Raw genomic sequence first — 15,644 nt, forward strand, 5'->3', positions numbered from 1 at the left:
TAGGACTTTCCACCATTAAAGATGATGACTTCCTGAAGGGCCAGATGATGGTTAGCATCTTTCTTTCTTTTTTTTTTTTTTAAGCAATAAAGTATTTTAATTTTATTTATTTATTTTTGAGACAGAGTCTTGCTCTGTTGCCCAGGCTGGAGTGCAGTGGCATGATATTAACTCACTGCAATCTCTGCTTCCCGGGTTCAAGCGATTCTCCTGCCTCAGCCTCCCGCAGTAGCTGGGATTACAGATGTGCGCCACCACACCTGGCTAAGTTTTGTATTTTTAGTAGAGATGGGGTTTTGCCACGTTGGCCAGGCTTGTCTCAGACTCCTGGGCTCAAGTGATCCATCCACCTTGGCCTCCCAAAGTCCTGGGATTACAGACGTGAGCCACTGCGCCTGGCCTCAATAAAGTATTTTTAAATTAAAAATAAATACTTTTTTTTTTATATAATGCGATTGCACACTTAATAGGTTACAGTATAGTGCAAGCATTACTTTTATTTGCAATTTTTTGGAAACAAAAATTGATGTGACTCACTTGATTGCAATATTTGCTTCATGGCAGTGGTCTGGAACTGAACTAGCCATATTTCTAAGGTATGCCTGTATTAAGAAGTCTATTAACTGAAGAAAGTAATTATTAAGAGTTCATGTATAGTCTGCTATAGAATAGTAATCTTATGAATAAGAGGATTCATAAGAACAAGAATAAGGAATTAGAATCTCACACCAGTCAGAATGACTATTATTAAAAAGTCAAAAAAATAACAGATGCTGGCAAGGTTGTGGAGACAAGGGAACACTCATGCATTATTGGCGAGAGTGTAAGTGCACTCAACCATTGTGGAAAACTGTGTGGCAATTCCTGAAAGAACTAAAAACAGAACTATCATTTGATCCAGCAATCCCATTTCTGGGTATATCCTCAAAGGAGTAGAAATTGTTCTGCCACAAAGACTATATCCTCAAAGGAGTAGAAATTGTTCTACCACAAAGACACATGGCATGCATATGTTCATTGCAGCACTATTCACAATAGCAAAGACATGGAGTCAACCTAAATGCGTATCAGTGTTAGACTAGATAAAGAAAGTGTGGTATATATACACCATTAAATACAATGCAGCCATAAAAAAGAATGAGATAATATCCTTTGCAGGAACATGGATGGAGCTGGAGGCCATTATCCTTAGCAAACTAACACAGGAACAGAAAACCAAATACCACATGTTCTCACTTCTAAGTGGGAACCAAACAATGAGAACACGTGGACACAAAGAGGGGAACAACACACACTGGATCCTATATGAGGGTGGAGAGTAGAAGAAGGAAGAGGATCAGAAAAAAATAACTATTGGATACTAGGCTGAGTACCTGGGTGATGAAATAATCTGTACAACAAATCCCTGTGACACGAGTTTACCTGTATAACAAACCTATATATGTAGCCCTGAACCTAAAACAAAAGTTAAAAAAAAAAGAAATAAGAAGTTGGAGATATGAAATAAGAAGTTGAATTTTAAATGTTTCCTCATCTTTTCACTGTGGACTTAGGATGCTGGGTGTTTTTCAAACTAGAATCTTTGATAGGGAATTATATTTGATGTTTGCAACATACTCAGATTCTAATTGTATCTTTTGAGTGGCTAGGTATTCTTGGAAGCATATGTACATATTCATAATGTGTTTGTCCATGAATAACATTACTCTGGTGAGGGAAATACGGGAAAGAGGACTTTGTTAAAGGCCTTAAATGAGAACAATGAATCTAGATTAGTTAAGGTGGAGAATGCCTTTGATATATGTGTGAACTTTACGTTGGAACTTTTTCAATAAAATTCAACTCCCATTTCTGTGTTTAGTTGGGGAAGGGGATTGAGAGATTTTAGTATAAGACTACCTGAAGTTATTTCCTTTTCAATAGCCAAGCAAAGATTTCAAAGCTTTTCGAAAATCTAAGAGGAAATGAAACACAGCCATCTAGTGGATGCAATTTTAAAAGCTTGTATTATAAGCATGTAATATAAGTACCGTGAGCTCATGTAAGCATTATAAACATTATTAGGCATTCAAGTTAATTTCTTGTTACACAAAGGGTAATATACATTTACAAATTTTAATGGGAAGGGGAAGCATTATATATGATTATTGAACTACAGCATTACATAAATACCTTCAGAGGTCAGTTAAACTAATATAACTTTGTTATATGCTATAAGAGTTTCCATCGTAATATTAATCAGAGTTTTTGAACTGTAAAACTTCAGTAGTGCTTTTAAACACATGGACATTCTGAAACACTGATGGAAAATATCTAGGCCTCTTTTGCTTATATAAATTAACCTATTATTATGATTGAAGCACAGATTTAGTTACTCCCTGTCTTCTGTTGGAGTGACTCTTAGTCATTGATGGCTTATAAACTTTATTGATGCAAAAATGAATTATTTTCCAGGAGCAAGATACTGCTGTGCAAAATATGCATAAGAAAGTAGAAAAATTAGAAACAGAGCATATGGACTGCTCTGACCTTTTACGGCGACAAACAAGTGAACTTGAATTTAGCACTCAACGAGAGGAACGCCTTAGAAAAGAATTTGAGGTACATTTTCTTATTCTTTAATATATATGTGTACAAACTTTCATACACACACACACACACACACACACACACACACATGCACGTATGTAAAACCCATTCCATGATTTAAGGTTGGAGAGTTTTACTCTGTGATAATATATAAAACTAATTTTAGGAATACCTGTTTATAATGTATATTTGACTTCTTTGAAAACTTTTGTATCTGAGTATTTTGTGTTTTGCCCTAGTTTAAAAAAATCTGTTCGCTTTTGAACAATTGACTCTCGTGAAATATTTGGGAAGTTTGAGAGTAATTGTTTACATTGTTAGGTTGAGTAAGCAATGCAGGAAAAGTTTTGGTGTACATAAGTTCTAAATGATAAAAGTGATATTACATTTTAATTTTGTAGTTTGAATCATGTATGGTTATGTGGAATGATTTTCAGATGAGACTTTACTTGGGAAAGGAGCATCAATTTACAGATGAAAAATAGGATTTTTATTAGTGAATGATACTGAAAATAACTTTAATCTTAAGAGAAATCTAATTGATTTGTTAGTTCGTCTTTTTAAAATTTTTCTTTGCTTTGTGGGAAATGAAATATTTAAACAGATAAAGAAGTTTTGTCCTAAATATAATTTATAATCTTTATTAGGCAAATGAATACTTAGGAAGAGTATTTAATGGTAAAGTGCTAGAGTTAACACTTATTAAACTCACTGTGTCACCTAACATTGTTAAGAATGGCAATAAGGATTATAACTTTTAGGAGGAAGGAAGTGTGATTCCTAGTATTTTTAGATGATATGTACATAAAATGAATAGTAAAATCAGCTTTAAAATTATCAACGCTAGTAAAAACATTCAATAAGGAGGCTAGGCAGAAAATAACATATGACAATTTTTAAAAAATTAATTCATTCTTTTTTATTACACTTTAAGTTCTAGGGTACATGTGCACAATGTTCAGGTTTGTTACATATGTATACATGTGCCATGTTGGTGTGCTGCACCCATTAACTTGTCATTTACATTAGGTGTATCTTCTAATGCTATCCTTCACCAGTCCCACGACAGGTCCCGGTGTGTGATGTTCCCCATCCCGTGTCCAAGTGTTCTCATTGTTCAATTCCCACGTATGAGTGAGAATATGTGGTGTTTGGTTTTCTGTCCTTGTGATAGTTTGCTCATAGTAATGGTTTCCAGCTTCATTCATGTCCCTACAAAGGATATGAACTCATCCTTTTTTATGGCTGCATAGTATTCCATGGTGTATATATGCCACATTTTCTTAATCCAGTCTATCATTGATGGACATTTTGGTTGGTTCCAAGTCTTTGCTCTTGTGAATAATGCCACAATAAACATACGTGTGCATGTGTCTTTATAGTAGCATGATTTATAATCCTTTGGGTATATACCCAGTAACGGGATGGCTGGGTCAAATGGTATTTCTAGTTCTAGATCCTTGAGGAATCGCCACACTATCTTCCACAATGGTTGAACTAGTTTACAGTCCCACCAACAGTGTAAAAGTGTTCCTATTTCTCCACATCCTCTCCAGCACCTGTTGTTTCCTGACTTTTTAATGATCACCATTCTAACTGGTGTGAGATGGTATCTCATTGTGGTTTTGATTTGCATTTCTCTGATGGCCAGTGATGATGAGCATTTTTTCATGTGTCTGTTGGCTGCATAAATGTCTTCTTTTGAGAAGTGTCTGTTCATATCCTTTGCCCACTTTTTGATGGGGTTGTTTGATTTTTTTCTTGTAAATTTGTTTAAGTTCTTTGTAGATTCTGTATATTAGCCCTTTGTCAGATGGATAGATTGTAAAAATTTTCTCCCATTCTGTAGGTTGCCTGTTCGCTCTGATGGTAGTTTCTTTTGCTGTGCAGAAGCTCTTTAGTTTAATTAGATCCCATTTGTCAATTTTGGCTTTTGTTGCCATTGCTTTTTGTGTTTTAGTCATGGAGTCCTTGCCAATGCCTATGTCTTGAATGGGATTGCCTAGGTTTTCTTCTAGGGTTTTTATGGTTTTAGGTCTAACATTTAAGTCTTTAATCCATCTTGAATTAATTTTTGTATAAGGTGTAAGGAAGGGATCCAGTTTCAGCTTTCTGCATATGGCTAGCCAGTTTCCCCAACACCATTTATTAAATAGGAAATTCTTTCCCCATTTCTTGTTTTTGTCAGGTTTGTCAAAGATCCGATGGTTGTAGATGTGTGATATTATTTCTGAGGGCTCTGTTCTGTTCCACTGGTCTATATCTGTTTTGGTACCAGTACCATGCTGTTTTGGTTACTGTATCCTTATAGTATAGTTTGAAGTCAGGTAGTGTGATACCTCCAGCTTTGTTATTTTTGCTTAGGATTGTCTTGGCTATGCGGGCTCTTTTTGGTTCCATATGAAATTTAAAGTAGTTTTTTCCAATCCTATGAAGAAAGCCAATGATAGCTTGATGGGGATAGCATGTCATCTATAGATTACTTTGGGCAATATGACCATTTTCATGATATTGATTCTTCCTATCCATGAGCATGGAATGTTCTTCCATTTGTTCATGTCCTCTCTTATTTCCTTGAGCAGTGGTTTGTAGTTCTCCTTGAAAAAGTCCTTCACATCGCTTGTAAGTTGGATTCCTAGGTATTTTATTCTCTTTGAAGCAATTGTGATTAGGAGTTCACTCATGATTTGGCTCTCTGTTTGTCTGTTATTGATTTTGTATCCTGAGACACTGCTGAAGTTGCTTATCAGCTTAAGGCGATTTTGGGCTGAGACGATGGAGTTTTCTAAATATACAATCATGTCATCTGCAAACAGGGACAATTTGACTTCCTCTTTTCCCTAATTGAATACCCTTTATTTCTTTCTCCTACCTGATTGCCCTGGCCAGAACTTCCAACACTATGTTGAATAGGAGTGGTGAGAGAGGGCATCCCTGTCTTGTGCCAGTTTTCAAAGGGAATTTTTCCAGTTTCTGCCCACATACCTAGTTTATTGATACATCCCATCGATACCTAGTTTATTGAGAGTTTTTAGCATGAAGCGCTATTGAATTTTGTCGAAGGCCTTTTCTGCATCTCTTGAGATAATCATGTGGTTTTGTCTTTGGTTCTGTTTATATGATGGATTACGTTTATTGATTTGTGTATGTTGAGCCAACCTTGCATCCCAGGGATGAAGCCAACTTGATCATGCTGGATAAGCTTTTTGATGTGCTGCTGGATTCGTTTGCCAGTATTTTATTGAGGATTTTTGCATCTATATATAGATAGATAGATAGATAGATGGGAGGAGATTATTAAGGGAACTGGTTTGTTTGGTTATGGAGGCTAAAACCCATAACAGGCCGTCTGTAAGCTGGAGACTCTGGGATGCCAGTAGCATAGCTGAGTTCAAGTCTGAAAAACTCAGAACCAGGGGAGTCAATGGTGTAATTTTCAGCCTGAGGCAGAAGGCTTGAGAACCTTGGGTGCCATTGGTCTAAGACCTGGAGCCTTAAGGACAGAGATCCTTGAGTTCTGATGTCCAAGGGCAGGAGGAGGAAAGTGTCTGTGCTCCAGGGGAGAGAGTGGGGAGAGAGAGGTGAGGAAAGAGGGAGAGAGAGAGGAGGAGAGAGAGGAAGCGGTGAGAAGATAGAGGGGGAGAGAGAGTGAGAGAAAATTATTTTCTCTCCTTTTTTGTTCTATCCAGGCCCTCAGTCAGTTGGATGGTGCTTGCCTATGGTGAGGGCAGATCTTCCCTACTAAGTTCACTGGCGCAGATGCCAATCTTCTCTGGAAACACCCCTCACAGATACACCCACAAGTAATGGAAAGAGTGCCTTACCAGTTCTTTAGGTATTCCGTAATCTAGTCAGATTGATACCTAAAATTAACTGTTGCTGCAGACTTTTAATGAAACTGAATTGAAAAGCCAGGAGTAGGGTTGTAGATATTATATAACAATTTAACATATTAAGGTATCTTTTTAAATTAGTAAGGAGAGGAAATACTATTCCAGTGACCTAGAGGGCCCCCGCCGCCTGCCCCCTCCAGTTGTCCTGCCTTTCTGGACTGAGCCCGTGTACATTTTACATGTATTGATTGATGTCTTATGTCTCCCTAAAATATATAAAACCAAGCTGTAGCCTGACACATACATGGCACATGTTCTCAGGATCTCCTGGGGCTGTCACAGGCCATTGGTCACTCATATTTGGCTTAGAATAAATCTCTTCAAATATTTTACAGAGTTTGACTGTTTTTGTTTTTGTTGACAGTATTAGGGTAGATGTAATTGGACCGAATATAGATTTTTAAGTTGAAAGTCATTTTATCTTGGAATTTGAAGACCTTGCCTCTATTTTCTTCTGTTGTTACTGTGAGGCCTTATGCTATTCTGGTTTGTATTCTTTGTTTGTGACCCTTTTCTCACTCTCTTCCTCTCCAAAAATGCTCTTGATCCTCTTTTTTTAGAATACATTTTCATTATGGAAAACTTTAAATGTATGTAAAAGTAGACAGAATAATATAATGAACCTAATATCCATGACCAGCTTCAACAATGATCAATTTATGAACAATTATGATTTCCAAAAATAAAGGTTCCTTTATTTAAAGTTGCATTATCAATATCACACATAAATTGTTTAATGATAATTACTGAATATAGTCAAATATCCAGACATTATTCAAATTTTAAATTATTTCATAAATGGCATAAATATTATGTATGTTTACAGTTTGATTCTGCATCTCAATTAGGTCTACATATCTATATGTCTGTTTGTCTCTTTCAATCTACAAGTTCTCCATCTATATCTTTCCTTTTTTCCTTGTAGTATGTTTTTGAACACACCAAATTATTTGTGCTATTGAGTTCCCACTGGTTGTAAAATTTCAGAACATCAGAGATAACAATGTTCCTTAGAATAGATCTTTTCTACTTAGTGTGCAGGACACGCGTTGGCCATTTTAGCCAGGAAACCCAGTGTCCTTCATGTTCAGGAATTCTCTTGTGTTATTTCTTCACCATATCCTCCTCAGTCTTTTTTTCTGTTCTTTATTTCTGAGACTTTTATTATTCAAGTGTTAGACCACTGAATTGATATTTTACTCTTTTTTTAACTTTTTCCTTTCTCTTTGTCTTTTTGTTGTTGTTGATGCTTCTTGGGAGATTTGTTTGACTTCACTTTCTAATCTTCTAATTGAATATTTCCTTTTTTCTTTTTAATTTCTGAGAGCTTGTTCTCTACCATTTTTGTACTATCCTGTTCCTATATTATGACTGCAGTATTCGTTTATTCAGTAAATATTTATTGGAGTGGCAGGCACATTTCTGGGTCATAGAGGTATAGCAGAGAACAAAGAAAAGCCTCTTTCTTCCTTTTTTGTTTTTGAAACAGAGTCTCGCTTTGTCACCCAGGCTGGCGTGCAGTGGTGATCTCGGCTCACTGTGACCTCTAGTTCAAGTGATTTTCCTGCTTTAGCCTCCTGAGTAGGTGGAATTACAGTCATGCGCCACCACGCCTGGCTAATTTTTTGTATTTTTAGTAGGGACGGGGTTTTGCCATGTTGCCCAGGCTGGTCTTGAACTCCTGGCCTCTAGTGATCAGCCTGCCTTGGTTCCCAAAGTGGTGGGATAACAGACGTGAGCCACTGCACCCAGCCGAAAGCATCTTCCTTCTCGAAGCTGATATTCCAGTCAGGAGGAATCGCGTATTAAATAGAACAATGTGTAGTGTGTTAGTTGGTGGTAATTCTGTAAAGAATAATAAAGCCGTCCAGGGGCGTTAATGAGTAATAGGGTAGGATGGTTACCTGTTTGTATTGGTGGTCGTGGAAGGCTAACTTGATAAGGTGACATTTGAGCTGAGACCTGAAGGAAGGAAGGGATTGAACCGTATGGATATCCCAAGGAAGAGCATTCTAGGTAGAAGGAATAGAAAGTGCAAGACCATGGGTTGCAAGTGTACTTTTAATATTTGAGGAACAGCAAGTAGGCCTTTGTAACTGGAATAGAATGAGCAAGAGAGAGACTAGTAGGATGTGTAGAATGGTAGACAGATCGTGCAGAATTTGGAAGGTCTTTTGTAGTTCATTATAAGAACTCTGGTTTTTGTCTGAGAAAGCTTTTGGAAAGTTTCGAGCAGAGGAGTGGTATGCCTTTTCTCATTTGTGTTTTAAAAGCATTATTCTGGACACTCTTTGGATAATAGATTATAAAAGACAGTTTGGAGACTATTAAAATAATCTAGTTGACAGATTATAGTGTTTTAGACAAAGTAGTAGTAGAGGAGGGTCTGTCTTGCAAAAATATATCCAAATTTGAACATCTCCTCTACTACTACCTTGTAGTAGATGATGTAGTAGAGATGGTCTAATTTGGATATATTTTTGCAAGATAGAACCCACAGAAATTGCTGATTAATTGGACCTGAATTATGAGAGAAAAAGAGGGAGTAAAGGATAATGCCAAAGGTTTTGGCTTGAGCAGACAAGAGAATGGCATTTCCATTTACTGAACTCGTAAATAATAGAAGCGGAGTAAGTTTGGGAGAGGTCAGGAGTTTGGTTTTAGATACGTTAAATTTGACATTCCTTTTAGACATTAAAGAGGAGATAGTAATTCTTTTATTTCTACAAAGGGATGTCTGCCAGTTTCAGGTTTGATGGTTATAAAATGGAAGAAGGAAATGGAGGAAGAATCTGGTTATCATGCTGTTTAGTATGCAGGCATCCCCCTGGTTTCGGTCTGGCGCACCCCTCTTCCTGTCTCTCCATGTGTATTTCTGTGTTCAGCTTCTGGTTCAGATTTATGTTCTTCAGATAATAAACCTTTGTGTGAGGACTAGGGTAGGGTATTTGTTTGGCTACTTGGGGTAAGGGTGGATGCCTTGAGGTCTAACTTCTTATAGCGATGAGTAAAAAAAAAACTTTATTGAGATGTAATTTGTATATTATAAATTTGTCCATTTAAAGTGTACAATGCAGTGGTTTTTAGTGTATTCACAGCATTGTGCAACCATCACCATAATCAATTTTGGAACATTTTCATCACCCAATAAGAAACTCTACTCATTAGCCATCACTTTCCTATTCCCCTTTCCTCTCAGCCCTAAGCAACCACTACTTTCTGTCTTTATAGATTTGCCTATTCTAGACATTCCTTACAAGTGGAACTACAATATATGGTCTTTTGTGACTGACTTCTTTCACTTAGCATAATGTTTTCAAGGTTTATCCATGTTGCAGCATGTATTAGTGCTTCATTCTTTTTTATGCCTGAATGATATTCTGTTGTGTAACATGTAATATATATTTTGTGTCTCTGTCCATCAGTTGATGGACATTTGTGTTTGTATTTGTCAGGGTTCTCTAAAGGGACAGAACTAATAGCATATATGTATGTGTGTATCTATATGTGAAGGGGAGTTTGTTTGGAGAAGCGACTTACATGATCGCAAGGTGAAGTCCCACAATAGGCCATCTGCAAGTTGAGGAGCAAGGAAGTCAGTCCAAGTCTCAAAATCTCAAAAGTAGGTAAGCCAGCAGTGCAGCCTTCAGTCTGTTGTCAAAGGCCTGAGAGCCCCTTTTCATCATTTTATGTGCTTATTAGCCATTTGTATATCTTCTTTGGAGAAATAGCTATTTAGACCCTTGTCCTTTTTAAAAATGGATTATTTGTACTGTATATATATAAATCATGGTGTATGTCCAAGAGTCTAAAAATTGAAGAACTTGGAGTCTGATGTTCTAGGGCAGGAAGCATCCAGCACGGAGAAAGATGAAGGCTGAAACACTCAGCAAGTCTCCTCGTTCCACTTTCTTCTGCCTGCTTTATTCTAGCCATGCTGTTGTATAATATATTAGCTGATTAGATGGTGCCCACCCAGACTGAGGGTGGGTCTGCCTCTCCCACTCCACTGACTCAAATGTTAATTTCCTTTGGCAACACCTTCACAGACACACCTAGGAACATTACTTTACATCCTTCAGTCCAATCAAGTTGACACTCAGTATTAACCATCACAGTGTTGTTTCCACTTTTTCAGCCATAATGAATAATGCCACCATGAACATTCATGTACGGGTTTTTGTGTGGATATGTTTTCAGTTGTCTTTATTATATATCTAGGAGAGGAATTGCTGGGTCACATGGTAACTATGTGGTTAGCATTTTGAGGAACTGTCAGGTTGTTTTGTACAGTGGCAGCACAATTTTACATTCTCACCGGCAAGGTATAAGGGTTCTAGTTTCTCTAGATCCTCATCAACAGCTGTTATTGTCATTCTTTTAAATTATAACCACTGTAGTAGGTGTGAAATGGTACCTCATTGTGGTTTTGATTTGCATTCTCTGATGATTGATGATGTTGAATATCATTTCATGTGCTTATTAGCCATTCATGTATCTTCTTTGGAGAAATAGCTAGTTAGACCCTTGTCCCTTTAAAAAATGGATTATTTGTACTGTATATATATAAGATGCTAACAATGGAGGAAACTGGGTATGGAGTATGTAGATGGACTTAACAACAGAAATGCCAAATATGAACTTGGCAAAGATAAAATTCCTCATACTCTAACCACACATGATTTATTTTTTACAAGATTAGAGAAGGAATAAAAATATGAAATTGTATTTGAAATAATATTTTAACTTTTTTTTTCTTGTGCTGACCATCTTTTTAGGCCAGCAAATTCAGGATTTCATTATATTTTATATCATTTTTAATACTATGGCTTGCAGATGGCTTACTAAAAAAGGATGAGGGGGCAGGAGCTGTGACTGATGCCTATAATCCCAGCACTTTGGGAGACAAAGGTGGGCAGATCACTTGAGACCAGGAGTTCAAGACCAGCCTGGGCAACATGGTGAAACATCACCCCTACAAAAAATACGAAACTTAGCCAAACGTGGTGGAGTGTGCCTGTAGTCCCAGCTCCTTGGGGGGCTGAGGTGGGAGGATTACTTGAACCTGGGGAAGTTGAGGCTGCACTGAGCTGTGATCGTGCTACTGTACTCTAGCCTGGGCAACAAAGTGAGACCCTGCCTCAAAAACAAACAAAAGAACAAAAATTAGGATAGAGTTAATGTTCTGAATATTAGAATTTAAAAGGTCACTTAGAAGTCACTTAAGGATGCTAGAAAATTCTATCATCACTAAAAACATTTTATTAATTGTGTTATAGTTGTGAGGCTGTACTATGTAATAACGACTTTTTTGTTGGTAGGGTTCTTGGTAAGGCAGCTTTGACTCACTTAAGAAAATATCGGCTGGGCGTGGTGGCTTATGCCTGCAATCCCAGCACTTTGGGAGGCTGAGGTGGGTTTATCATTTGAGGTCAGGAGTTGGAGACCAGCTTGGCCAATATGGTGAAACCCCATCTCTATTAAAAATACAAAAATTAGCCAGGCATGGTGGCGCTCGCCTGTAATTCCAGCTGCTCTGGAGTCTGAGGCAGGAAAATCGCTTGAACCTGGGAGGTGGAGGCTTCTCTGAGCCGAGATTGTGCCTCTGCACTCCAGCCTGGGTGACAGAGCAAGACTCTATCTCAAAAACAAAACAAAACAAAAAACAATAAAACACACACAAAATAGAAAATATCTAATACCTAAACTTTAAGGTGTGGTTGTGCACAACCCAGTATTGACTTTTTTTCTGTAAAATACTTAATTTCCTCAATATCTGTTTTTATTGGTTGATGTTATAGGTATAATATTATTTTAGATTAGTTTTGTTTTTACTCTATGTTTTTTTATTCACTGCTGTGTAAATACTTTTGATAATACCAGGTCTCTGCTTTTGGAGAACTTGAAACTTTGAAGGTAATCTAGATAGTCTTTATTTTTCTTCTATTTATAAGAATTTTACAAGTGGAGAGATTTAGTCTTCTAACTTACCTATGATTTCTCATATTTAGATTCTTTTTAAAAGCTTTGCTTTATGTTATATATGTTGTATATTAGTTAGTGTATTTTATATTGGCTGTTTGACCACATAGTGACATAATGAACAAGAAGTTACATTTCTGGAGAGCATTTTATGTTAGTTTTACACTCAATTACGGAGACAATCACTACCAGTAATACTAAGTACTTAAGTAATTGTCAGTGGTATTTTTAAAAGAATTAAGCTAAGATGGGATAATAATAATAAAGAGGAAAGTTGTTAAAATTTTAATTTAATAAAGTACATTATTTAATATCAGCAATATCAAACTAAAGCAACTAATAAAATAGACATTTAGCCTAATGAATGTTTTTAATTCTAGTGAAGCTTTTTAACATTTGCATTTCTTGAAAGGTGATTTTTTTATGTGCCTGAGCCAAAGAAGTTTTTGTATGTATGAAACATATATATAAAATAATTTCAAAATCTTATAAGGTTTATATCACTGTGTCTTAATCATCTTAACATGGATCAATGCTTTCTTAGATTAAAAAAAAAGCAAGCTCCCAATCCAATTTTATAAATGCAGTACTGGATACCATAGAATCAAGGGAAAAGTGAGCTGGAAAAAGAAATATCCATGGCTTTTATAAACCTCTTTACAACTAGAGGAGTTTATTATCATGGGAAATAAGCTTAACTCAATAAGAAAGGAGAAAAGAGAAGATGCAAACCTAATTCTGAGGGAACTGAAGAATCTTCTGAAGATTATGGTAGAGAGAGAACACTCTTTGCAAATAAATTCTGAATTGCTTCTGTCAGTCATATTCTATATTACAGTAACATAAAAAAGGGCAGAAGTAGCATCTTTCTCTAAATGTGTACTACCTTCAAGTGAAAAAGGAAAAGAAAATTGTATTTTACCTTTCATAATTGTTGATAAAGACCACCTTGTATGATTCATCTTTTTAAAGCCATCATGTGTTTGTAGGAATCATTTTCAAAGGTCCATTTGCGTAGATTACTGACTATAAAATAGGGAAATGATGAAATCACCTGTGTTATGCAGTCGTAGATGTTGCACATTTAAGTGCAGCATTTTATGTTCATAATAAAATTTAAGATTGGAACTTCAGTTAAAAATTTGGCAAATACTAAAGTTTTTGTTGCCCTAAAAGGTAGAGATGATTTTTAAAGAAGGTAAATTAGTTTATTATCATGTTATTCAGAATTTGCAAACACAAATTCTGTTCCTGATATTTCTTATTTTTGTTATCTGTGGGTTTTTTGATTATACCTAGAAGTAATAGAAGTTTTTCTTCATTAAACTCTTTTATAATATGAGTGGTGTACTTCATTTCTTGCTGAATAAAAAAATTACGGGGATCTCCAGTTTATTTCTGTTGTCAGCCTATTGCCCTCATACATCCCTTCTGAAACCGTTAAGGCTCTGTTACCATCCTTAGTGACTTTAACTTTGAATTTTCTACCATCAGAACTGCATAGTTAACCACGATCAAGATGACTGGCACGGAGAGCTCTGAATCTTTCTATGTTCTGTGCTTTATATGAGCCTGTTTATATAAAACAATCTAGGGGATTCTGGAAAACAAGTATGTTTTAGCCATTAATAAAACAGTTACAGATGAATTGTAGTTCAGAGAAGTAAGTAGAAGGAATATCCGTTAGCGACAAATCAATTTTTGTCTACAACACAGGTCTTTTGCTTACTTATAATGGAAATGCTTATACATGTGTCAGGACCCATTTTGGCCTTTGGGCCAAAGACCTAGTATGGCATCTGGCATATAGTAGTTTCTCTATAAATGTTCCATTCTGCTTTTTAGTTGACCTATATAGTAAAATAAGTATCAGTGAGATCATCATGAAAACCTATTCATTTGTTTTTAATAATCTTTTAAGTGTTTTTATGCAGTCGCATTTGTTTAATGGGATTGAATATAAATGTAAAATGTTTGGACTTCTGTGAGGGTAGAATAAAGTGGATAGGACTTCCTGACCAATTCACTTCCAAGACCAATTGGACTTCCTTCCTGTTCTCTTTTACATCGTAGTTCCCATGTTCTGAGTCACAAAGCAGCATTAATTTTGCCTCTGAGTTGTTTTTCTAATGTACTGTGCTGGCCACGTGGAAAGTAGGAGAGCTACTTAAAAACAAACATCACCTTCAAATTAGAATGCCTTATTAAGATTTAAAATTTTATGTATCATACGAGGCCTCTTTTGTAGAATATATCATGTTATTGTAAAAGTCAAATGAGAAAATACACGAGACCTCTTTGAAAACTGTAGCATATTAATATTTAACTCTAGGCATAATCTCCTCAGTGACATTGATGTAAATACACTCTCTCATGTAGAGGTGACATTAGAAATATAAATGCTTACATTTACATATAAAAGCCAACATTAAAGGTCAGACTAATTGAATAATATTATTGCTTCTTAAGATGTTAGATTACAACAAAGATGATAAATAGTAAAGGGCCTATAGACAATTCTTAATTATGACCCTTCAATGTATGACTCTAGTGATTAAGTGATATAATATTGTGATGCCTGTTTTACAAATGTTTATCAAATACTTGGAGACTGTGACCCTCTGAGGCATCTTTTTTGGTGATAAAAATCCTTTGAGACCTTCTGTTTAAGGGCTCAAAAGATAGTATTTACAAGTATACCCCCCTTCCCTGCCCAGGTAAAGAATAAGTGTTATAGTTAAATATTAACATGCATGTAATAAAATATTAACAGCTATTAAAATGTAACAAAATAAAATATACTTAGCATTAAAATAAACATTATAGAATTAATCAGTCTATGATGATTCAGTCCCTTGGAATCATCTTTTTGTACATGGATTATTACTGTATTTATTACTTATGAAAACATCTATTAATGGGAATTCTTAGATGATAAAATCTGGAAAAATGAACAATTATGTTCTATTTACACAAGTTATTGATATATTTGGGGTAAACTTTGTGCAACTAATTAGGAAACTGTAATATATAACACACTCCTGAGGAAATCATTAACTAGTATGTACTCGTGATAATTCATCCCATTTTTCTTGATGTCTGTTTTAGTGGACTAAATTTCATATCTAAGCTTTTCTGCTTGACTGATTTTTTTTTTTTTTTTTTTTGAGACGGAGTCTC

The 15,644-nt window shown here is 35.8% G+C and overlaps 1 protein-coding gene across 2 annotated transcripts in view; it reads left to right on the plus strand.

The window, feature by feature from the left end:
- The window catches only part of CCDC171 (coiled-coil domain containing 171), a 425,369-nt gene that overhangs the window by 54,734 nt on the left and 354,991 nt on the right, over positions 1-15,644 (plus strand). For both annotated transcript variants that reach the window (XM_011990859.1, XM_011990858.1), the window contains one exon: positions 2,455-2,601. In XM_011990859.1, coding sequence (XP_011846249.1) covers positions 2,455-2,601 — 147 coding nt within the window. The remainder of the gene's footprint in view (positions 1-2,454; positions 2,602-15,644) is intronic.

The sequence above is a fragment of the Mandrillus leucophaeus genome, unplaced genomic scaffold, assembly GCF_000951045.1.
Source record: "Mandrillus leucophaeus isolate KB7577 unplaced genomic scaffold, Mleu.le_1.0 Scaffold384, whole genome shotgun sequence".
Classification (NCBI taxonomy): Eukaryota; Metazoa; Chordata; class Mammalia; order Primates; family Cercopithecidae; genus Mandrillus; species Mandrillus leucophaeus.